Raw genomic sequence first — 25,828 nt, 5'->3', positions numbered from 1 at the left:
ACATGCCAAAGCAACAGGTGGCGATATATTCCTAACCGTGTAGAAATGTTGGCCAATCAGAAGTCTAGAAGCCTCGGTGGGAAATAGTAAACAAAGATGGGGCATAGAAGCAGAACTGAGTCATATTTGTGGAGGGACAGTAACTGTGTGTGTATATGTAAGCATTTAAACACTGCAGAGAGTACAATTAACAGTAACAGTATTGTAGAAATTCATTTCCCCTAAACAATAACGTGGCGCACAGTGTGACGTCAAAAAATGCGCACACCTTTGACGCTGCGTTTTCTCCGTTTTTCTCATCCACACGTAAATGCAAAAACGGAGTTTTCAAAAATATCCACCCTGGCAGGCGTTTTTAAAAATCTCTGTTTTCAGTGACCGAAAACGCCGTTTATGTGTGGACGAAAGGTGCAAACGCATAGAAAAATCTGCGTTTTCAAAAATACCCGGGTACGTGTGGACGTAGCCTGAAATTCGTCATTCGGCTTTTGTCAGACTAAAGTAACTGTTAAAACTGTTTGAAAAGCTAAGCTATACAACAAGGAGAGATTGAAAATTTCCTTTTAGTTCTCAGTTTATTTGATATTGACAAAAGTTAGTCAATTTTGTCTGTTCTTCTGTAAAACAAACTAAGATTTATTTTTAGAATTAATATTTTGTTTCTAAGTGGAATTGACAATTTAGTAGTCTGTTTTGTTTGTTCTATTTTGAAACTTAAACGCTTTAGCGGCTGCCTTTTGTGTAGTTTGCAATATTTGCCTTTATTTATCTGAAACTGAAGTCTCACGTTCCTTAAGTACATCTACCCTGTTGAACTTATTATGGGAAATAAATATTTAAATCAAAACAAGCTGGTGATTATTTCACATTTTACTTGTGAGCAACGGCACATTTAAATCTTACAAATATAGTTATTTGGGTTATATCGTGATATATATCGTTATCGCCTGAAATGAAAAAAACATATCGTGATATGAAAAAATCTTATATCGCCATATAGAGCTATATGCAAGGCAAGTTAGTTATTTTGTTTTGGGGTTTTTTTTGGGGGGGGGGGGGGGGGGGGGTTATGCAGCCACAGACAGTAAGCATAGTGGAAAAAAGACTGAAACTGTTGTATAAACGCTGTGTTAGAATAAACTGAGTTCTAATCATTTAACAGGAACAATGGAAAACTCTAAATGATTCTTAAATCAATCAGTCAATATTTGTATGGACGGTTTTTCACTTTATCCAATAAATTGTGCTCAGTTTAGACCGCATGCCTGCTTGTGTGTGTATAATGACTTTGATGCATTTTGTGGATAAAGCATGCAGTTAGTAAGCACTTCATATGGTTTGTTGCTGCGTAGTCAAAAGTAATGCAGCTACTAAAATCATGTGATGTGGCTTAATGATTTCTGACGCCCACATTTCCAATTTTAGACGTTCTCCTAGGAATTTTGCTTGCTTCGCTTGCTTCTGCTGTGCAGGAGAAACATTTAGTGTTTTATTGTTTGTAGCGTGTTCTCAGTTCTCTCTGGGAATGTGGTCTTGATACTGAAGGTTGATTAAAAACACTTAGCAGTGCTGAAAATCTCCAACCGCACTAGAAACTTTCCTCACTAGTTCATGGAGGAGCGAATAGAACTGAATCATTTCATTGAAATAAGTAAAGGTGCATGTTTAATGTTGTGGAGACTTTGAGTTAAACATTGGAGAGTTGAGCCGAAGGCACAAAGCTATAGAGAGTAAAAGGCTGGGAAGTCTCTCCTGCCCGCTCTGAGCCTGCGCCTGTTGCTAGTGTAGCTCCAGGGGAATGCGACACGGGTGACCAAACCCATACCAGCCGATCAGGCTGGAGATTAGGCTGCTTGTGAGTAAACACTGGGGGCCGCACACTACCAACCAGCCTGCCGGAAACACAGAGGGTGACTTTCTCATGTATCCTGTAGAAATCATAGGTCACACGAGTGTTTACCTTTGCCTTTCATCTTTCTTTTTGTGAGTGAGCAGGACAGTGAGGGGGAGGGAGATGAGCTGACTTTACATCAGCACATGGTGAATCTCTTTTCTGTTGCTAGTGATGACAATGGGAGGAAATGTGGTGTTTGTGAGCATGTGTGTGCACGTTTCCACTGTGTAATGTGTTTCCAGCGACACCCAGGCTGGTGTGCAGTTGTTTTCCTCTCATTGTAACAGTGATTCCAAAACTGTCTGCCTCATTGTCTTTTGGTCTTTTCATCTGCTCCACAAGGCAGGAAAAGTGGGTCAGGGAAGTGGCCGCTTTGTGCTCTAGACCCCTGAAGATAGGAACTCTCCAAACCCTCGGAGCTTATGACAACCGTTACTGTTTTCAAACTCATCAGGCTCATCATTGTTTACAGAGTAGCTCAAGCCACCAATGGAGGGTTGAAATGATGTGATTGAAGTTGACATTTAGTCCTGTTTCTCTGACTTTCTCTGGCTTTGTTGTATCAGAGATTTAGATGAGCCACTCCTACTTGCTCTTTGTCTTTAACTGTTTTGATGGCATTCTCTCCACTTTTATTGTCGCATGAAGGGAAACAGACACATTTGGAACCTTATTTAATAGCTTTGCTATCAAGATGCTTCAGAAGGGTTCAGTGTTTGTTTCTTTTTACTGACTAAAGTTAAAACAATAGTTTTGATTATAATTATGGTTCACACTCATTCAGTCAGGTGGAGATGCTGTGTAAGGTTTTACATTTTGTAAAACTATTTACCAGTAATTTGCACTGTGTAGTCATATGGCATTCTTGACTATAAATAATACTTTCTAAACTGTAGACCACTTGTTGCATTTGAGCAGCAGAATGCTAACCCTTCCTCTTCTTTATTCTTCCTTGTTGCTGCTTCTCTGCTAAACAGACAAGACAGATTTTTGACACACACACTTGCAAAGCCAAGCCAAATGTATTTATAAAGCACTTCAAACAGCAGCCACTAGCCAAAGTGCTGAACATGTGCACGGACAAAGTCCGTAAAGACTATAGAATACAGTGCTGTCTCTCTCTGTCACTGTAAAGCTCAGCAGTATGACTTGAAAAGCACTCTGTAGGTTCTGCAATTCAAAATAATCCTTGGAATTGCCACAGTTCCTCCAATGTCTGAAACAAGCTGTTTAGTTGGGAAGGACAAGTAAACATTTGGAGTGACTGGAAACCTGACTAAAATCCTACCACATGCCGGTAAAAAAAAAAGAAAAAAAGAAAAAAGAACAAAAAACAAGACCACGCAGAGTGAAACTCGCCCCAAAGAGCAAAGGATAGACTAACCTTTGATGTTTTGTTTTTAGTACAATATGATGACATCCTGTTATGCTGTCATTATGATGTCGTGGAGCGTAAAGTGTGCTCTCCATGCCCTTTCGTATGATATATTACTCAATATGGTTTCTTGAAATTTTTTTCAAGGTGAACTTTGGGCGCTGACAATGAAGGTGAAGGTCAAATGCTAAGCCAACCTAGGTATTCATGTCCTCCAAGGCCTAGTATATTATCTCTTAAGGTTCTGCTGATTTTTCACATTCGGCGTGACCTTGACCCACTGTTCACACAGATAAAATCAGGACTAGCTGTTATTGGTATCTACCGTCACACAAAATTTGAAAACGATATCTAGAAAACTGCGGACACAAGACTGCTTGCAAACAGACAGCATCGATTACACACTCCTTCCCTTCAAGGGCAGAATAATAATAACTAATGTTAATTAATATTTTAGACAAGAATTAGTAACAAAATATATATAGTTTTTTTTAATGTTCTGGCTATTTTAATATTCAAAAATCATGCTCTGCTCGACTGCTTAGTTCCTCTTGCTTTACGGACACCCACATTTAAGCAAGCTTTCTTCTGATTGGCTTCTCCACGCAAACACAAACAACAGGTAACACAGGCAGGTTTCTGTGCTCACTGCCAGAACTGTGTGTTGGAGACGACCACTAAGAGTATCCCCTTTCACTGAAATCTCAGGGATTAAAAGGATTAATTGGACTTAACTCTTTGGCTGCGTTTAATATGAGCGTCTGCCACTGGAACAGTGTATATACTGTATATAAGATAAAATAAGAGGAAAACGATGGGTTTCCTTGAATCCAAAGATCGTTTAACTTGGAGCAATGACGTCGTCGGATATTTTTCACCATCTAGGCAGCAGTCTATCTGAAGCAGTACACCCTTAATGCTGAACTATTTTCTCCATGAAAAGAGGGAAAGATGCTTTTCTGTCTAATGCAGCATTCCTCCTTTAATGCCCTTATTTGGTGAACTGCAGTGTACTTGCAGCTCCGGGACCATACAGAGAAAGAGAAAAGGAGCAGTAGCCCCTAAAAAAAAAAAAAAAAAAAAAAAAGGGAAAAAAACCCACAGAGGAAACGTCAGATATGCCCCAGACCCAGACATTCCTCACACACAGCCTGCCACAGTAAGCACCCTGCTCCGCTGATGCTGGCCCATCATAATGCTTCCCATACTTGAACGTCACTCTTAAACAAGTAAATGAATGGAAAGTGAGACATTTTTCACGAAGATCTAACACAGAGTGGGACCACCCTGAAAGCTTTTAGGTTAAAAGGTCAATGACCATGAGAACACGCTGAAGAAGGGGTCGGGAGGTGACGGCTTTAATCCAGAGCTGCTTCTGTTTTACATCATGTTTTAGAAAGGGAAGCAGTGGGATTTCTATCACCAGTGCTGTTAGGATAACCCACTCTAGCACATCTCAATCAGTTCATGGTTGTTTTAACATTGTTTAGGCTTCTCTGTGTTAAAGGTTTTGATGGAGGGGAACTGTATCGAGGAACAAGCAGCACATAAAACAGCAGTCTCTCTCCAGAGCCTGCTGAGGCGGATTTGCCTTTGGCTCTGCCTGTAAAAAGCCTCCTGGAGGATTTATCATTTATGGAGTGGGTGTACTCCACTTAATTCTAAAGCTGGCCCACTTATTTTTTTCATGCCGTTTTAACAGTTTTCTGGAAAGTTTACTGTTGGGCTGGGGCTGTAACATAATGTTTTTTTTTAAATACAGATTTTACCTAAAAGACGCGTCCATTTTCTTAGCATGAAGCATTTTAATTGTCAGTCTTGTGCGGGTCGTATTGTTTGAGTGCAGTTTTCTCTGTGTTGTTGTTTCTTGTGTCGTGTCAGCCAGAGATCTCGAGAGGACTGTATGAGAAAGTCGTTTCTTTTAATAATACCCCATAGCCAAGCTAAAATTAGTCACCACATGGAAGACGGACACAATTGGAGGATATGGAATTGGCCCGGTTTTGTAAAAATCAAATCCCGGACAATTCATTTGTTTTTGAATAGTAGCCTTGGCAGATACATCTCCTTTGTTTTGGTGCCAGTAGCAGAGGGCAGTTTCTAAGCAACAAGTTGCCTTTATGCTGTCAGCATCAGCTGGACTGCAGTAGTTCATGCTCCACCTAGCAGCAACAAAATACAGTAAAGCCACCTTCGGGCACAGTGAACAGCGAAATCAATCTTACTTACTGGATCAAACACCAGTAAATATATTACAAGAAATCCAGTTTTCACAAGTTTTCTTTTCCTAAAAGTCCACATGCTGAACACATTAAAAATAGTAAGGCTGCTGAGGTCTTTGTTCAATAAAATATTTTACAGTCAGTATTTTGGTTGCATAGGAAAACAGTAAGGCCACTGTATTTCAGAATTTTCAAGGGATTTTCTAGCAGGCAGGAAAACCTTCAGGAGTCATCGTTTAATTTTGGGTTTGACCCTCTTAAGGAGGAGATGAAGCACTAAACATCCATCCATTCGCTTCCGCTTAACCTTTTCAGGGTCGCGGGGGGTGCTGGGGCCTATCCCAGCTGTCATAGGGCAAGAGGCGGGGTACACCCTGGACAGATCGCCAGTCTGTCGCAGGGCTAACACAAAGGCTAATTTACATCATCATCAACTCTGTCTGTAAAGCTGGATTTAAGAAATAAGTGCTTAATGTTAAAGTTTCAAAAACATGTTTAGCGCCATCTTCTGTCAGCACTGAACGTGATGTTGTCATGTGGTTTGGTTGGTTGCAGCGAATAGACATTAGCTTATGTTAGCTAACCGGTGAAAGAATTGATAACTCAGAGGACAATAATAGACTATAACTAAAGATCAGTTTAAATGGATCACTTTTGTGCTGCCCCAGGCTGCAGCAATGAGTTTTATGTTAAAGCTGAGGATATACTGTCCACTTTCACTGTCTGTCTCTTTAGCAGTAAGTGGCTCTACGGTTTTTGGCTAGCTGCACTCAAATGGGAAAATCCAGCTGTTATCTGTAATGTTCGGGTTTGTAAAGCACTTTATGAATGAGGCCTGTATAGAGGAGACCCTGTTTGAGTCACCAGACCGACAAGCTGGAGTTCACACTCCAGCTTTACCTCACCAGGCTGGGTGTAGCGAGTCGTGCAATCAGCCAGCAAAGCAGATCTTCGCATGATGCAATCAGCGCTATTTTATAAAATATTCTCTTTTTTTCCCAACACAACACAAAGTTTACTGCATAACAGGTTACTACATGCGTATCACACCAACAAATCACTAACTTCTAATATGAAGTACTCCGTCGCACACATCAAACATTTTTTTCCTGCAGACATGCTGCTGATTATTCCCGGTCATGCTTCGGCAAGAAGCGTAGTTATGTTTGCGGTATGGTGCACTTATATATGTAGTAAACAGTTTGGATGTGTTTGGGCAAAGAGAGATTATTTTATTGCATAAAATAGCGCTGATTGAGGCTGGATCCAACAGAGGGTCAAATCCAGGAGTTTTCCATGCTGAATTCCCAAATTTTATAACATTAAAATATAGCAGAGGTGCAGGCTGCTAGAGCTGTTCAGTCTGCGAGGCCTCAGCTACTAGGCTGTGGCCTAGTTACTATTGGGTGTGTGGGTGGAGCATTTTTTTTTTTCATGTTTCACTCCTTCATTCAGATCATTAAAATCAGGTGTTCGAATCACTTTAATGGCCACAGGTGTATAGGACGAATATGAAACTCAGTGACCTGGCAGTATAAAGGCCATAAATGTCAATAATTGCATGCTGAATGAGTAAAAATGTTCAAACTGAGCAACATTACATTTATGTGTTTCTTGTGTTGTGCTGCACCAGAAAGACCGTGTTCTTTTTTTGGTGCAGACCCATAAGTCTCCACCCATCAAAGGGACAATATTTCTGTTCCTCAACCTTAAAGCAGAGATAAAACATTCATTCTTAAAACTGCTTTTTTGTGGACATGGTACTCATTTTTCTATTTTTAGCTTCCAAAAATTGACAGCACAGTGTCAAGGTGGTTAGCACTGTTGCCTCACAGCAAGGTCCTGAGTTCAATTCCGCCATCAGGCCGGGGTCTTTCTGTGCAGAGTTGGCATGTTCTCCCCGTGTTTGCGTGGGTTCTCCCCGGGTACTTCGGCTTCCTCCCACAGTCCAAAGACATGCAGTTAGTGGTGATAGGTTATTTGGAAACACTAAATTGCCCATAGGTGCAAATGCGGGAGTGAATGGTTGTCTCTCTCTCTGTGTTAGCCCTGTGACAGACTGGCGACCTGTCCAGGGTGTACCCTGCCTCTCGCCCTAAGACAGCTGGGATAGGCTCCAGAACCCCCGCGACCCTGAAAAAGGATAAGCGGAAGCAAATGGATGGATGGAGAGTTCTTAAAAAGTCCTAAAATTGATTTTATAAGTTGTGCAGCAGCCCTGGAAGTTGTTGCTCAATAGTTATTTAAAAACCTTTTTAGATTATTCTGCTCTACCATTGGCCACTCATTAATCTGCAGTTTTTCTCAATTAATCAATAAATCATTTGATGAATATAAATCCAGAAAAAAACAGAAAAGTGACTGAAACTATGAAAACAGTTGCTTGTTAGTTTTTGTCTAACTGATTAAGGAAACAACACATTAGTTGGAGCTCTAAATCTGCCCCACATAGATGGTGGTGGAGAAAGGACCTCACACAAGGACTTTTTGGTTTCCTGAGCTTAGTTGTTTGTTCCGTAGAAAAGTTGAGTCAGAAAGGACTAAAGCTTAGAAGAGATTACTAGAGTACACCGACTCAGAATTGTTTTGCACTTCTTAAAGCGCTGCTGGGGTTCAGCTTCTCTGATCACAGCAAATATCGTTCGATTTATTAATGTGGCATTAGTCTTGCAACCCTGTGGGCTTGCACATAGTTGTCAGCCATTTGGTCCTTATTTTCACACATGATCATTTTTCTTTCTATTGGAGGAAATTCTTCCACAGCGTCTCAGTTCTGAGGTACGACGCCATGTAATTGCCATATTTGGCAGCCCCTAGGGCTTTACAGACAGATCTTAATAAAGCTGGATCTGTGTTCAGTGGCCTTAAAAGGAGCTGGAAAAAGACCCAGCACCTGTTTTACATCTGTAGCAGGCACAGTGCAGCAAAGGCTGATAACAGAGCGGCAGGAGAGGAAGTTTGGGGGGTTTTCTCGACATTAATGAGACAGTACAGGTTCAAATGGCAGTCGGACCACACAGAACATACAGGGAAGTGACGTCAGAGCTTTTACTGTGGTTTGTGCTTTGTGGATCAACCATGACACCGAAAACTATCAGTCTCTCCATGCTACAAACAGCTCTGTTCTTCACTGAGCATGCTGTTACCTTCACTTTTCACTCAGTGTGCTATAACAGAGGACTCAACTCGTTACCATGGTGACGTGGTGATAACAGCCGAGGGTTCGTACAGTATGACAGAGAGATCTGAAGCATGTTTTCCTTTGGAATGTGATATGAGTATTTAGCTGGGCGGGCACACCACACATTTGTTCTCGCTCTATTTTTAAAATGAACAGGTCTTAGGTCTCTAACCTAACACTTCCCTTCGCTTAGCTATGTGACACACAAGCATCTAAGCAAATATGGAGGCTAATTTGTAGGTCTGTGCTGAGTACCATACATGCATGTTAAACATAAGGATTGGCCATGAGGGAGATTTCCATGAAGGAGATAGTAGAGATCTTTCACATGTCACATGCGCAAAAAAAAAAAAAAGTAAAACAGTTACTCATATCTCCAAAGGGAAAACTGGATACCTCCACAGTGTATAAATATCCAAATATTTGGATACGTCTCTGCTCATTTTATCATATTGTGTCTCTTTCTAGCCAAGCACGCTCCCTCAGGGCACAGTCAACATGAACCTGTGTACAGATGTCATTGATGCAGAGCCCAAGACGGGCCAGAAGAATTCACTGTGCATCATCACACCCGACCAGGAGTACTACATCAGAGGAGAGAATAAGGAAATCATCAATGGGTAATTTGTCCAGATATGATTACTGATGGGTTGTCAGAGGGTTGGATGCTGATGTCTGCTATTCAGAAATCTTTGGGCATGTGTGTTTGTGCACCCACACACCTGCAGGTGGAGTGAACAGCTGATTGTCTACCCCCGAACCAACAAACAGAACCAGAAGAAGAAACGCAAAGTTGAGCCTGCCACCTCCCAGGTAATCCTCCTCACAACACAAACGTTCAAAGGTCAGGATCATGCGCCACCTTCTTTAGGCCGTCATTTTTGACTTCATTGTGCGTTCACATCCAGGAGCCGGGCCCAGCCAAGGTAGCAGTAACTGGGTCTGGTATCCCAGAAGCGGAAAAAGTTCCAGATTCAAGCTCCATCATCTGGCAGGAAGAACTGAACCAGAGGGAGGCTGAAGGGGCAGCAGTCTGGACTGCTGCTGAGCTTCCTTCAGGATCACCACTGCCCCCTGCAGGTAAGGAGGAATAACACATTATAGATAAGATCAAAGGTGATATTCAAAAAGGATGTAACCAAGTGAAAAAGACACCACATTTAAGTTTTTCATTAGGATTTACCCAGCCAGTTGTTTTCTAGGTAATGGGTTGTTTATTATTGAACAAAAAATTAAAGCAATTTAAAATGACATAAAAATACATGTTTCCAAGGTAGAGAGTCTAATCAAATGTTTTTGGGTTTTTTTTAAGTCAAATGTATTCAATTAATTTTATTTTAAATAAATATATGGCATCATGGCATCCTCTGTTCCTCATCTGTAGGGGACTCTGCATCTGCGGCCCAGGCTTCTGATGCAGGCTCAGTGAACGGTGATGAAGTGGACCGGGGCTGCCTGCCGTTGCACGGCTCCACCCCCCAGCCTCCCAGCGACCTGCTGTCCCCGACCGGCTCCTGCTCCAGCCTGGGAGGCATTCCGCGTTGCCTCTCTCCAGCTCCCAGTGACCCCTTCCCCTCCGGCAGCTCCCTGCTCTCCAACGGCTCTCACATCAGCGGCTCGGTCAGCTCTCTTGACTCGGATGCCAGCGGCAGCACGGTGACGAGCACAGACAGCCACCCGGCCAGGAGTGGTCACTCCTACAGCCACCACGACACGCCGCGGTCTCGGCGGTTGGAGGCTGAGGCTAGAAAGGCTGAGAAGAGGAGCCGGTTCAGGAGCCCAGACAGGCAGGAGAGAGAGGCCGTCTTCAGCCCCGAGAGGAGGTCAGTGCTCACTGACTTCTAAACTTTCTCTTATGTTATACAAATCATCCAGCAAAACAGCAACAAGTAAAGCATTTAGAAGCTGAGCTGTTTTCATTTTACGTTAACGATAATCTGATTTCACAGATATTCACAAGACGTCTCTCTTTGTATGCAACCAGCTGTCAATGCAATCTGGCTGATTTTGTCACAAATTCAGTCAGACTGATCAGTGGAAATGGTGAATTGTGCAGACTTGTACAGTTATTGTGCCGTCTTTTGGATCCATCTTGTCTCATCTTCCCAATATCTCAGAAAATAAATTACACTACCTCTTCTAAGTTGTAGCTACGGTCGATAGCCACCCACTCCTGACTGTCAGTAAAGCTCTCTGGGAGTTGATCATGATTAGGTTAAGTCACACAGTGTTGTCATTTGTCCACAGACATTTAAATATAAGACACAAACTATGAACTCTAGCTCTGTCTTAGTTGTATTTTTTGTGCTCAGATGGACTTGATTGAAAAAAGTACTACATATGAGCATGCAGGTAGCATGTTGATAAGCAGAGGTGATAAGATCCTGCTGTGAACTAGCAGTTTAATCAGCATCTGATTAAACCTGATGAACCAGGTCAGTGGAATTCTTTCTTAGAATCTCAGCTCTCTGCGTTATATTGGATAGAATCAGTATTTTACCCGTGTTTTTATGGGAAAATGTTCCTTAACAATCGCCCCTGCCTGTCAAATTTTTCCTCCTTTTAAAAAAAGTCATCAGTGTCTATGAGCGCACAGTGCAGGTTTTGTACTTTCCATTCAGCAATCTGACTCTCCACGACTGGTTATGTTTGTGAAAGGTCTCTCTCGCACACACAGACACCAGTGAGGGCAACACTTCAAACAAACCTAGTAGGTGAGGTTGTTACAGGGGTAGCGGGGTCATCTTTTTCCTCCCAGAGCCAGCTTCCTGTGCCATTCAGATAGCTCCATGCCTGCCAGGCCTAAAGGGAAAAGGAGGAGGAGGAAAGTGGCCCTTGAACATTATTAGTGTCCTGAACCAGTTCATGTTCAAGTGAGCACACATCTGTCTGTACAGCAACCAGGGGAGCAGCCTAGGAGCCGCTTTCCAACACTTACCTCATTATGTAAATGGCACATTAACACAGCAGGCATCTGCGTAGCAACAGCAGCCAGCTTTATATTTTTTGACATTGCAGTGTGGGGCTAAGGATGGAAAATAGACACAACAACTCGAAGATGTGGTCCCTGACCATAAACAAGGGCCGAGAAATGTCATTAAATCCCATTACGACTGAAATCCCTTTCCTGAAAGTTCATACTTATTCACTGCTGAGTTTGTTAGTTCTGCTCAGGATGAGATGATAGAAGCAAAGCCTCTGGTCAGCAAGATCCATCTAGAAGTAGACGTCGCAACAAGGTAAACCTGTGGAAGGATCATAAAGGGTTTTCTACAGCTGACTGCATGGCCCAGTGTTGTCAGCGTGGAACTGCTGTGTTAGTTTTCTGCTAGTTTTGAGTCTCCATCTTTCACACTGTGGCTACCTCGTGCAGGTTTATCAAAAGGCACGAGCCTTTGTCCTTGCATGACGGGCTTACATAGTCTGGTCCAGGCCTGCCTGGCTAACAGATGAACCTTTGTCATTTCGCCCCATTTCACATTCAGTCATTTGGTTTTAATTTGAATAATATTTTAAAGTTCAAGGAAATTCCCTTAAAAAGACAGCACGTGCCAAGTGGTGCTTTTCTTTTTCCTAACTGAAATGAAGTAACAGAAGCAACAGCACTTAACCAGAAAACGCACGTGCACTCCTGGTCCTTGTCTGTTCCTCATCTGATGTGTATTTCTGACAACTTCATGTGAGCCTGACTGGGGCAAACGGTGGCCTCCACACTGTCCTCATCCTCCTCCCCTCTGCTTTATTCCCTTTTAAGGGCAGCGACTGTTGCAGAAGTGTCCCCAAATAAGGGCAGCATTTAAGCAAAAGAGTAATATAATATTTCCCACTGCTTCTTGCCCTCTTCCTCTCTGTAATGCAGATTTCTGTTATTGAACAAAAGGCCTGTGTGGGAATGTGTCAGAGCAGGCGGTGTTCTGTGTCACAGACTGAGGAAGGTTGCAGATGGACTTGAGCGAGCGTAGGCTGTTCTCGGATCTGTGATCCAGCACTCATTTTACCCTTGAGAGATCGTTCTGTGAATCAGTTTCTTTAACGTAATTTGTTGCAGATGATCAGCCTGTCCACTACATCAAAGACCCATGACTATTACTGGGAACATCTCAGCTCTTTACATTTACATTTGAAGTATTTGCATTTTTTTTCCCTTCACCCAAAGAAACATTTCTTGACAGCACTGGCAGAGCAAGCTTTCATTTCCCCCTATGAGGCGTGACTTAAAAACCTGCTGCTACAGTGTCACAGACCTGAAGATTAACCTATAATGACTTTAGATATTTTCTATCGCACAATCCTGCAGCAGCAAAACCTTTCTAAACATATCAAAAACTTTACCTGCTGTTTGACTGCAGGATCAGAAATATAAGCAAGTTTTGCAACAGTGCTTCCAGTATCTGGCACCGATGATCAGTGCCAAAGGGAAGAAGTTCCCAGGGTTTTAAGTATTTGGGGAATGACGCTTTTTGGGGGGGTAATTTTGCAAACATGTGGTCTCTACACAGAGAGGCCCAGCACTTTTGAATTAGGAATCCATTTGTACTATAATGCTACAGGTTGCTTTAAGCAGACCTGTAGATTTGTAACTCTATTATGAGTTAGTTAGTCAGTACTGTAAATCAACCAGTCTTAACAGCACAAGTCCATTGTGATCATTCATCAAGACTGTAAGAACAGAAACAAGCAGATGGTCCCAGAGCTAGGACAACTGATCTGATTAGTGACTCTAAATGTTTGTCAGGCTGCTGTAGAAGAAAGTCTCTAATTTTCTTCCAGTTAACTCATTCCCAATTCCAGCGTCTTGACCAGTTTTTTTTTAACACAGTACAAGTTAGGTCAACATGCCAACCCTAAGAGCCTTTCAGTGTCATTACCATTCATGACGATTTATAGAAACTGAATGCCTTACATGTTTAACCAAAGTGTGCATTTGTTTGCAGTCGCTCCGGTGTTATCGAGAAGTTGGAGGCCTTGGAGTTGGAGAATCCGGAGAAAATGGAGGTGGAGGAGTCGGGGAGAAGCAGAGTCAGACAGGGCCGAAGTGAACACAGACGCTTCCAGAGAGAGGTAACGTGTGTGGGTCTCTGTGTGTGTGTGGGTGTGTTCAGTCCAACAGTGCCAATATTGTGCTGCAGTTCACAATAGATATGGTAATATGTGTAAACAGTGATTTTCAACAACATCACATGGCAAGCCAGATGTGTTCTCAGCAGTGGACCTACCAGGACAAGTTTTGGTTCCCCCTCTGCCCCGCCACTATCCCACCACTCCTCCTCTTTCTTTTCCCTTGTCCTCACCCTCTTCCCTCCGTCCTTTCCCTCTCTCTGTCCTGTCTTTGTTTTGCTTGTAGGTCAGAGGTCAGCAGGGGTTGCTGTATTCATTTCCAGTTTCCACTCTGTGGTGGGATTCCCCTGGTGATTACATTTTCCTTTCCCACCCTAGCCCCTTGCGCTAAGTTTGAGCAACTCGGGGCTGAGTTTAGCAAGACAGTGACCCGACACAGAGTCCCCACTCGGACACCATTCGGCCCTGGATCTGTTTCACCATAAAAATGTTACGTACACGTACGCAAATAAAGCAGCCAAGACTGCTTGTGTGCCTCTTACTGCACACAAACGCTCTGTTCTCCTTATTGTTGCGTTGAAACAATGCACACATTTCCAGCTGACGCATTTAGCCTCATGCTAACAGTGTGTATTTTTGTTTTCAGCCTCTTTGATTCAGTGCCGAATTCGGCCTCATAAAACACATGGGCTCGACAAAGTAGTGTTTGTCATGAAATTTCTCCACGGCTCATTAATACCCACTCAAACAGACCTGATTACAAAAGAATGGGTCAGTGATTCTTGCCTATTCTGTGTGTTTTCTATAAAAACATTTGCCCGCTACTTATTACTTGCACTATTATGCAAACATTCTGGTAGAGCCAATTAACACAAGTGTCACAGAAAACTGAAAGATGCATCTATGCTTCCTTTTTTCGTCTTTACTATGGACTGTTTTCTATGATACAGTGCAATGTAAGGGCGTGTGGAAGTGTTATAAATTACTCATCACTTGTATTGTTGATGTTGAGCATGGGAATGCTGACTGTAGTTCACTAAATGGCTGTGGGTGTCATTAGTGACAGTAGTTTCTTGGAAGTTGCTGAGAGCTCCTTTAAGTGTGTTTATATGCGTGTGTTTAGGAACAGAGGCAAGACGTGGGTCAGGGTCTGGACTTTCCCTCTACCCTGCCCCCTCTGAGGAGAGCCAAGTCGTTGGACCGGAGGACCACTGAGTCAGTCATGACGGTGAGTGTTCTCTTGTTTTTGTAAAGTCTGCGATCATGCTAAACCTCCAAATGTTCCTGTCGGAGAATTGACCTCTCAAAGTGAGCACAGTTTGTTTTCCAGCGTTACTCACTAATTGGCAAGAGTCACTGCAGCAGCGGAGATGATAAGAAGTCAGCTGCTGTTGTTTGCTCAGCATGTTGATGGGAATTGTTAGTTCGTCATCCCGCGTTACATCATTATTCATTTGTTGTGTTATACATTTGTCTTTCACATTAGTTACCTAAAAAACTGTTTGTGATTTTTAATGAATAAATAAGATGATTGAAAAATTTCAGCACCGCAGTTTGTTTACATTCATTGAACATGTTGTGTAACGTTGGCTTTACATTTAAAGCCACTCATAGGGACGTTTCACTGGGCTAAAAGAGCCCCGTTTATAGGGACTCTAGTAGGTTTCCTTTAAAAAAAAACAAACACTTTCCCTCCTTGTATACTTTGACAGTGGTGGATGTTCATGTTAAACATGGTAAAATCAGACTATGTACAGCTTAACCATGTCAGCGTAAGTAAACCCTGCGAGTACCTTTTCGGATTGGCTTAACGCAAGCTGACGCATCACGACTCATTACAGCTTGTTTTCCGTTACAATCAAGTACCACTTAACGTGCGTGGAGTCGTTACAGCAACTCGGCCAAACATCACACGACGTCATTTGTATGCGATGGTATACGTGTGGCTTTTTGTCAGACTCGGGGACACACCTGTTGTTGTTTGTTTTTCTTCCATTTCCCGAGTTGCTGGTTTCAAAAATGAGTTTTAGATTTTTGTGAAGGGGATGCTCTCATGACTCGTCGAATGAAGCTGCTAACTAGCCGTTCAGTCAGCAGTCTGACGACGTCACATTCTCTGATCACCTCAGATTGCTTGGAACCCCCTGCCGAGTAGGTACTGCTGGAAAAGCACTACTTGTTTCAGTCAGTGTGAACTGAGGGGAAGAACCAAGGCTCATTAAATGAATCTTTATCCATGTTTTACACTGTGAATCATAAAACGCTACGAATCCATGAATACAAAATATGGAGCAGGAAATGGTAGCAATAAGTTCCCTTTAATCTTGAATTATTTTTAGGGACAATCTTTGCCTAAAAATGAATCAACTTTAATATTAAAGATATTATTCAATATCTAAATAAAGATTAGATATTAATAAATATGTTAAGATATTCATTAATTTACTTAAAATATAGTTAAGCTGGAGAACAACATGAAAACTCTGGAAAATGCACAAATATATCTGTCATATACAGTAACTAAGAGTACGCATGAAGTTTCACATTTCCACACATCGCGTCTAAATCCAGTTTATTACTTTGACTCTTGTTTTGTCTTCAACAACTTAGCAAAGGTAGTTGTAAACTTGCTTGACGCTTGTGCAGGTAGCATACAGTAAGTTTATCAGGACTGTTTGGCTGAAATGGGAGTTGAATATTGATATTAATATTTAATCCATAAATAGTAAAGTGTCGGTTTTGTAATCTCTGCTAAAGTCATGCCATGCTGCTGCTAAAAGCCACGGTGAACCAGTAATGAATATGGTTCAATAGGGTGATGAATAAAGGAGCAGGTTCAAAGTTTGTCCTAATAATTTTCAGACCTGAACGCTCCAGGACTGAAAGGTCAGTGCGTTCTGTCTGTGGCCTCGTAAACAAAGCTGCTCTTGTTCTGTTAAGCCGGAGGATCAGAGGTCAGCTGCAGTGCCAGGGCTTCAGCCGAGCAGAGAGAGATCGCTGGCTTGTTGTTGTTCGAGCCTAAGAGGCGTGATTCGCTTAGGTAACACAGTTAGGAGAATTAAACATTGAGCAAACTCTCAGCAGACATCACCCAACAGTATGCCACAAAAAACATTCTATAGACAGATTTAGTGGGGGTATTAACACTGATGGTGTAAGTGGAGCGTTATGGTGCATAGGGCTGCCACGATTAGTCGACTAGTCACGATTACGTCGACTATCAAAATCGTCGACGACTGATTTAATAGTCGACGCTTCGTTTGAAGCTTTGTAAGATCCCAAAAGACGCAGGAATAAGTAGCAGGATTTAAGAGTGTAATAACGGACTGAAACAGAAGATGGCAGCACTGCATGTACAAGGATGCCAGCTGCCGTTAAACCCCGAAGAAGAAGAAGTAGCTCTGTCCCAGAATTCATAGCGCAGCCCAGCTCAGTTGTCAACAATGGCGGCAGCTAGTTAGTTTTAATATTACTCTTATTATTCTTTCTGGGTCACAAAATAAACGTTTAACATATTTTCAGGCGAGAATGTAACTGTGTAAACCTCAAATATCTGCTCAGTTTATCAAGACACCACATATTTTCAAAAGCGCTCCGACGTTTTCGGAGACGTCTGTTAACCACTAGCTCGATAGCTAGCTGGGGGCAAGGCTCACTAGAGCCGCTGAGAACACCGGACTCCCGGCAAATCGTTTTCAAACCCACCGCCGTCTTTTGCTACTCAGGTTAAACATGCATAAGTCACTTAGATAACTTAAAAATGTTATTGTTTGGCTTTTTTAGTATTTTATTTGTTCTGAGTAAATCGGTTTGCCTGAGATTAAAGTTATAGTTTTTACACAGCTGAATAAACGTCAAGCAGACAGCTGATTATCAGAAGTGTGAGATGCTCGAGAATATACTCCGGTGTCCTGTTATATTTTAGATAGCAAGGAGTTTATTAAACTTCACCGAAACAATCTGCAAATTTCATTAAAATTTAATAAACTATCATCTTGTCTTTATTTTTAGTTAGCACAAACTTTAAACACTTAAAGCTGTAAGCTAATGATAGTTATATAAGAGCAGATGCATGCTGGTGGATGCATGACCTGATTAGTCGACTAATCGCAAAAATAATCGGTGACTAGTCGACTATCAAAATAATCGTTTGTGGCAGCCCTAATGGTGCACATGGGTTTGTTGTACGCTATTTTGAGCTCGAAGGGTCTTTGTTCTTTTCCACCTTGATATTACTCTTTTTGCGCTACAAGTAGTCTCACAACTCAAAATAGTTCTTTGATTTTATTACTGGGTCTTGTGAAGCCCCTCAGTTCCAGCCACTATCTAAAACTTTCTGCTCATTGGCTGTCCTTCGCAAACAGTAGGTTTGAATAGCAGGTTGATGGAGCACACAACCAGCACTGTATGCCTAAAGTGACCGTATGAAGGATGCTCCCCTTCTTTGGCATCATTTAAATCTAAGAGGGGGAAAAATGTCAGAAACTGAGCATTTAGAGTACACTGTAAATAAAAGAAGCACAAAGCCACCATAAAGATACCCGCTGGTTTCTAGATCCCACATTGGAGGTTAAATGTTAGCATTTGGCTACACTTATCTTGGGTATCCTATTTGGATGAGTGTTCAATGAGAGCATGACATGCTCAGTTGTCAGCTAGCACTCTTTTTCAGCTAAACTGCAGATGTTCAACACATAGACATAGCTAGTTAATACCAAGCAACAGATTTATCATATGAGGCTTAGCCCATAGCTGTCCGCTTGCTGTACTAGCATCATTAGCAGTCAAACCAGCCCTGCCCCTAATTTTAAATCTTACCAAATAAAAATATCTTTTTTTAATACCCCAAAAGTCCAACTAAATGGTATGTAATGAGAATCTATGGGGACTGACTTGTTTTTGGGGCAAGTCTTAAGTGACCTTTAAAGTAACTGGCAGTTTTATTTTTATTTTTTAAGCAGGCTTATTTTTCAGCCCTAGAGGTTGCCTCTTGGAACTATGGAAGAGGATTAGGGCCAGTATTTTTTTTTATTATTTTATTTTAACCACAATTCTGAGATTATTGTCAGATTTCAAAAAAGTCCAAAAGAAGTCCTCAATTTCTATTTTGGTCCCCCCCTCCTCTCCTAATGGCTCTAATCCTTCTGTATGGCTCAGTCTAATACACAGTTAGGATTTTTTTTATTTCTATTTTTTCATTCTATTAATATATAACAACATATGTATTAAAATTTTGCTTTCTGTCTATGATTAAAATCACAATTTCTATAAAGTTTCTTCAGAAGACTGAAGAAGTCACTTGGATGAGTGGCGAAATGTTTCTCCGGTAGATAATGGTACGTTCAGATGAACAGAATCAACTTTCTCTGACTTCAGTCAGCTGTTCAGATCCAACCTTTTTGACACTTACTGGCTGCAGCATTTTACAGGAGAAAGTAACTGTCCTTGCAGTTTATTGTGCAGGTAAGCGGGCAACTGTGCAAGGATAGCACTGTTTCAGATCCTTCTTCTGACTTTAAATATGTAAAATCTCTCCACATTACTGAATTCCACTTACCTTTTTTTCAATACTGTCGTCTTTTGAGCCGAGGGCTGCTTTGATGGGAGCGTTAACATTTTGTTTTGTCATGTTGTTGTTTATTTCACTCACGCTACTAATGTGTTAGTTTGTAAAACTGCAGCAGCCCCAACATTAGCACATGTGCTGCTGCTCGCGACGTAGCGCTAAATTCATTATCATCGGCCTTTTTCTGGTAAAATAAGGTTGGAACAAGTTCTGTTGACTTTATATTGATCATGTCTTATTTCTATCAGCCATAGTCTGATGGAAATAAGATTGACTTTAAATAGAATATCTGATGCAAACCAACTGTGACCTCTGACAAACTTTATCAATGTATGATTTCTTTCCTAATGTTCCTTTGGCCTTGTTGTGGTGGTGCAAGGGTGCTGTAACCCCCGTGCTGCAGGGCGTGGCGCAGCCCCCTGCTCTCCCCCTTCTCTCCAGGTTATTCTTCTCATCCTGCTCTCTCTGTGTGCAGTTTGCTATGCTGCGTGAATTCATTCTGCTAGATCTAAGATGGAAAAGGAGACTATGTCTGAGTGTGTATGAGCCCGTCACAACTTCCTACTGCTTCCTGTGCTCACTGTTCACGTGTGCATGTCTGTGTGTTTGTGTGTCAGGCAACACCGTGTTGAGCACTCGGGTTCTGTGGGCAGCACAGCCCTGCAACACATGTGGCAGAAGTTGGCCCCAGTCAGCGGTCCACATTTACATCCTCATCCTTGTCTGATCCGCTGGCAGGGTCAACTTCTCCCTGCAGCCGGCTGATTGAGCATGTGTTTTAGCTGCTGCTGATTTTTTGAATACTAGCAGTGAGGTATTGAACTTGAATTTGACACACTGCCCACTAGCATTACCTCTCGTTTTATTTAGGCGCTGTTTGTGAGAAAAGTTGAAGTCCTTATTGATGCTTTCTTTTAAAATGAAGATGGGTGGTGGTAGTTTGCTGCTGCAACACATTAATAAAGAACAATGAATGAAAAACACGTTGCTTTGTGAAGTTTTCTTAGAATCTGTATCCTCTCTTTATTGATTTATTTCTGTATTTTTTTAGCCGGACTTGCTGAACTTCAAGAAAGGCTGGATGGTGAAACTTGACGAGCAAGGCCAGGTACCATTTTTATGAGCTAATAAAGAGAAACGTAAAGAGGAAACTGAAAATGGTATTAACCATTGAAACCTAATTGAAAATGACTGCTGGAGTCTTCAAAAAAAAAAAGAAGGAAAAAAAAGAGTGAACATCAGTTCAAACAGCACGTGAACTGTCCACCTGAGTCACTGTCTGTAGCGTTCGATGGCCTTTACACACCTGTGGCCACACTTTGATGTTCCATCTTCAATGGACTTGAAAGACGAGGGTGGTGCTAGGAAGCTTTAAAATACTGTTTATAAGATATATAAAGAGACAAACTCTACACTGACACATAGGACTGTGTGGACACTCGATATGTGACTTGCTATGCTACCTTGCTGTATTACACAGCTCTGTTTTTAAACTGTATATTTTTTTTCTCAAGTGGAAGAAGTACTGGTTTGTGCTGACTGATCACAGCCTGAGATACTACAAGGATTCAATTGCAGAGGAGGTGGGCTTATTTGTTCTCTTTCACACCTTATGTTTTTATTTCCTTCTACATTTAAAATACGTCTTTGTTTCTGTGTAACTCAGGCCTCTGACCTGGATGGTGAGATTGACCTGTCCACCTGCTACAATGTAACTGAATACCAGGCTCAGCGAAACTATGGCTTTCAGATTCATGTAAGAGGCTTTGCTTGTTTTGTCTCAAACCTTTCTGCTCAAGGAAAAATCTTTCAGTGTGATGACATTGTATCAGTTCATGTGTTTGATTCTAGATTTTGTTGCACTTAACCATTAGCAATACTTAACATGTAATTTTGCTCGTCTTCTGGGGTAAATGCCAGATTTATCACTCAATATCCACAGTAGAATTTCATATTGTCTCATCATCTGGGTGTTTTTTGTCACTCAGTATTTAGTTTAAACAAGAAGAACATTTTCATTTCATGTATTTTATTTTATTTCAAAGGCATTGCCAAAAAGTGGCCACCAAGTGGTCATCTTAAGCCCCTATGTGAACAGTAATGTGAGGCTGTCTGTTTGGTTTATTCTATAAATGCAGTCATAAAATCACTGATCCAATGTAAAAACTGCTTGGTGACTCAGAATGTAAGAATGTGTGTGTATGTACCCTCCAATCTGCAAGAAACTTTCCCTGAATATTGTCTCACACACACATTACTAACATCTCTGTTTTATATTAATTTTCCTTGAGTCGCCACTAAATACTGAATGACAGCTTTGGAAAGTGCTGCAGGAACTTTTGCTGCTACTTCTTATATGCAACCACACAGCTCCATGAGCTGACGTCTCCACGTGGTGCGTTCAACTTTAAGTCAGAATTTCCAACTTCCTGGTTGGAATTTTTTAACTGGAACGCCCCCTCAAGTCAAGCTTCCAACTTGGAAAGTTGGAGCAGCTCCATCAACTCTGACTTAACAATCGACGATGGCAGCAGCGCACGTAAAAACGAAACAATAAAAGTCTATAACTTTTAGTCTGAACTGCTACTGTTGTTTATTGGACATCTATGAACATGCTGCAGCTGTGTTTGTAGGCACAAAAACAGAAATCACTGTATTTGTAGTGATGCGGGATTATTTTGGTTTTCTTACTTTTCCAGGTTTGCTACTAGAGAAGCACTAATGAATCTGCTACGATATCTTCTCTATATCGCTCTTTCTCATCACTCTGTGTGTTCTTCACTGTGCTTTTTCATGTTTAGACGCAGGAAGGAGTGCACACTCTGTCTGCCATGACAGCAGGCATACGTAGGAACTGGATCCAGGCAGTCATGAAGAATGTCAGACCCTCCACTGCCCCTGATGTGGCAAGGTGGGTACAAGTCACAGTTATGCTGTAACACATGCTTCTCAGTTATCAAGAAACTCAATGCTTTTGTGTAATATTCATGTATATTAATACATTAAAAGATAGATTTCAAAGTTTAGAGATGAAAAAAGAACAGGAAAGCAGAAACTTACTTTGCTTTCTTTTGCCGTTTAGCTCGACCGAGGATCATGGCTCATTCTCTCCTTTAGAGGGTCTCGTCAGACCAGATGTCACTCAGGACTCTCCTTCTTCTGAGGCCTCATCTGTAGACAAAGAAGCCACTTCTGGAGTCATTAAGAGCCGAGCTCGCGAGCGCAGGCGAGAAGGCCGCTCTAAGACATTTGACTGGGCAGAGTTCAGGCCCATAGCCCAGGCTCTGGCTCAACAGCGGGCGCAGGAAGCCGAGAGTCTCCAGGCAGACATGGGGGAGCTCGAGCGCAGTCGGAGAAGAGAGGAGAGACGGAAGAGGTATGACAACGTGACGAGCTCAGACCCTGCATCGGTTAAAGAAGGAGGGAGGACCGACGATGAGAGGGGAGACGAACCTCCGGATTCACTAGGTCCCATATCTCTGGAGAGGCAGCAGATGGTGGAGGAGGTGATCGAAGAACACTGGCGACAGGTAGAGAAGACGCCCATACGGGAGGAAAGGAGGGTGCCGCTGCCCACCGCAGTGCAACCTAGAGAGACTGTAGAGCTGGAGCAGCTACTGGAGAGTTATAAGCAAGGGGTACGTTTCCTTGTTTAATTTAGATTGTTGCTGTTGTTTTGAGTGAAATTCAAATATACAGAGTGAAGATTCCAGTCAGCAAGTACAGAGCTAAGCCTGTATTTAAGCTTCAGGGGGAAAATGCATTTTAGATTTTATTTATTTAGTTATAATCATTTTAAGAGCTTCAGTAAATTTAAACTTGTCATTGAATTGATTGCTGCATACAGTATAACATAGTCATGAATAATAACTAAAGTGTAACAGTTTAGGTATTTGCTTAACAAGTGAAAGATGAATCCAATGAAGCCAATGCTACATCTGACATAAAACTAACACTGCATCTTACAACAGTCAAACACGGTGGTGGTAGTGTGATGGTGTGGGGCTCTAAAAACCAAAACAAAAAGACTGAAATCCTATTGAGATGCTTTTACAAGACCTCAAACAAGAAGAATTTCTTCCCCAGCGATGTGAAAGACTGATTGCAGTTATTGCAAATGCTTGGTTGCAGTTTTTGGTGCCACAGGTAGCACAACCAGTTATTAGGTTTTGGGGGAATTTACTTTTCCTACATAGGGCCAAGTAAATTTGGGTAGCTTTTTCCTTAATAAATGAAATCATCATTGTAAAACTACGTGTTTGCATTTATTCAGGTTGTCTTTAAGTCTCTCCTATTCAAATAACCATATGGTCAGGGCCTTGCTGTGGGGGGATGGCATGGTCTCCTCCCTCCTCTCTGGGTACTCTGCCTTCTCCCACAGCACCAATAACTGGGCGTTTGCTGCAGTTATTGAGGTTATGATAATTGGTGATTCAAAATTGCCTCTCACTCTATGGAAGCTGGGATTGGCTCCAGCCCCCCCTGTGACCCTGAATTGGATAAGCAGAAGAGGATGGATGGATATAGATATATACTACATTATATATTTTATATTCTAATATTCTTCCTGCCGTTTTTACAGATTGAGGACCTGAAGGCACAGTTGAAGAGCTGTCACAAGCAGCTCCTGGACTCAAATAAGCACAAACAGGAGCTGGAGATCCAGCTGAGAATGGCTCTGGAGAGAGAGCAGGATGACCGATCTGGTTACATCTCTCCGGTGAGTTGTCCCTTTATTCTGCTCTTATGGGAAGTCCTGTTGTAAACTCGATCAGTACATTCTTAACTGAGCAGTGGTTTCTACTTCATTTCGTAACATTTTCTGCATGTTGTATTTTATTGAGAGAAAATCGCAACCAAACTGACGAAGCTACAAAGTGGCTACAGATAAACGCCTTTGCATGACTTCATTGCATGTGGAAAACGATAAGATCTCATTACTAAATTGGCTTATACTAGTTAATCTGCTCGCTTTGTGTTGTAGGTTTTTACTTTATCAGGACTCATGCGAGGAGTTATTTGAGTAATTTTCTTGATTTTGGACCAAAGGACTGTAGATTTGCAGTTTCTGGAGGTTTATTTCACTGTAAGTGTTAATTACATGTGAAAAGTGATAAGCAGACACAAAAATATAAGAATAATGTTGAAGTGTGTTTAAACATTTACCATATTTTAGTTTTTTCTCATAGAATCAATACAAAATGATGAACATGAAATCAAAATTAGAAAAGCGAAAGTGAAATGATGGCATTTTTTTTTGTCCTTGTAATTTTCTCTTTTACATTTCGACTTCATCATTCATTTTATAGCAATAGAAAATGGAAAAAGCGAAACTTGAGTAGAACTTGTTTTCTTTTTGATTCATTTTTCAGTTGTTTCTTGCCGAAGTCATGAAGAGAATTTTGTCTTTGAGTTTAGAGTGACATTTTCCTGCATAGTCTCTGGCACGATTGCTTCACTTGTTGAAATGTTTGTCTTGACATGGAATAATAACCTCTTGGCCTGTATTCTACTCATTTGCATGGACATCAGATTCTTCTATTAACTGCTATAAAGACATCCATTTGTTATTCTTTTAACAAATTTTATATGTAGAAGTGTACTGACATAAATGTATGATGTCGATTTCTTTGCTTGTGTTTTGATGTATGGATGGGTTTTTACAGAGTGAGGCTGAATGATGTTTTAAATACATGTATATGTAAATTATATATAATTTTGTTTTTGGCAGATTTCAAGTATAGTGCCCTTACTCTAGACAGTGGATTATTTTGAGAAAGTTGGGAGGGTGTTTGAAGCATTAGATTTGAGCTGCATAATGCATTTCATTATCTCCTCTCAGACTTGGACGTGAAACCTGTGAAATGTGTGTTTGTAGGACCTGGTATGCCTTTCTATCCTTGAATAAACCATTCAGCTGAAACTAATATTGCATTACTTACCACTTAAAGTAACCTTTAACCATTAAATGTGCATGCTATTGGTATTAACTAACCCCAGCTATTTAAATCCTTCAGTTGCTTTTAATTTACACCTTTAAACCAAAAGAAATTTTTGGATTTGTTTTGAATCTCTGTTCATTTGCATAATTTGGTATTGTTATGTGGGAATGCTTAATGTAATGTCACTTTTTAATTTAATAATAATAATTTAAAGAGAAATAATTTGTAGTTAGCGCTGGAAATTATAAGCAAGCTTTGTGTCTCCCCTGCTGTGTGTTAACCAACTGTCTGGTCCCCTTTTCCAAGCTGGAGCAACCTTTGGGTCTGGAGGCTGATGTGACGCCCCAGATGAAGAGGCCCGAGCTGGTTAGTTCTCAAGCGCAGAGTTTAACAAAGAAGTACCAGGAGACCAAAGAGCTCCTGAAGCTGCAAGAGCTGAAAAAGCGCAATATGCAGGCACAGCTTGGCCTCTCGCTTTCTCACCTTCCCATCAAGGACCCTTACTTTTCTGAACCCCACAAAACATCCATCCTGGAAGGCCCTCCCCCTGAACTTGTCCAAAAACCAGTTAGCTTTTTAATCCAGGACAC

The 25,828-nt window shown here is 41.5% G+C and overlaps 1 protein-coding gene across 2 annotated transcripts in view; it reads left to right on the top strand.

Moving 5' to 3' along the window:
- Window positions 1–25,828, top strand: part of mprip (myosin phosphatase Rho interacting protein) — a 47,204-nt gene that overhangs the window by 10,433 nt on the left and 10,943 nt on the right. Inside the window, exons 4-16 of one of the 2 annotated variants that reach the window (XM_063481694.1) lie at window positions 9,141–9,292; window positions 9,401–9,485; window positions 9,581–9,752; window positions 10,057–10,495; window positions 13,607–13,733; window positions 14,854–14,958; window positions 20,348–20,404; window positions 20,811–20,879; window positions 20,963–21,052; window positions 22,098–22,207; window positions 22,379–22,934; window positions 23,879–24,016; window positions 25,545–25,604. In XM_063481694.1, the coding sequence (XP_063337764.1) occupies window positions 9,141–9,292; window positions 9,401–9,485; window positions 9,581–9,752; window positions 10,057–10,495; window positions 13,607–13,733; window positions 14,854–14,958; window positions 20,348–20,404; window positions 20,811–20,879; window positions 20,963–21,052; window positions 22,098–22,207; window positions 22,379–22,934; window positions 23,879–24,016; window positions 25,545–25,604 (2,160 nt within the window). The remainder of the gene's footprint in view (window positions 1–9,140; window positions 9,293–9,400; window positions 9,486–9,580; window positions 9,753–10,056; window positions 10,496–13,606; window positions 13,734–14,853; window positions 14,959–20,347; window positions 20,405–20,810; window positions 20,880–20,962; window positions 21,053–22,097; window positions 22,208–22,378; window positions 22,935–23,878; window positions 24,017–25,544; window positions 25,605–25,828) is intronic. The other variant, XM_063481695.1, reaches the window with a different exon arrangement.

The sequence above is a fragment of the Pelmatolapia mariae genome, linkage group LG8 (assembly GCF_036321145.2).
Source record: "Pelmatolapia mariae isolate MD_Pm_ZW linkage group LG8, Pm_UMD_F_2, whole genome shotgun sequence".
NCBI classification, from domain to species: Eukaryota; Metazoa; Chordata; class Actinopteri; order Cichliformes; family Cichlidae; genus Pelmatolapia; species Pelmatolapia mariae.
The sequence above is the reverse complement of the archived record's forward strand: the minus strand, read 5'-3'. Positions and strand labels throughout refer to the sequence as shown.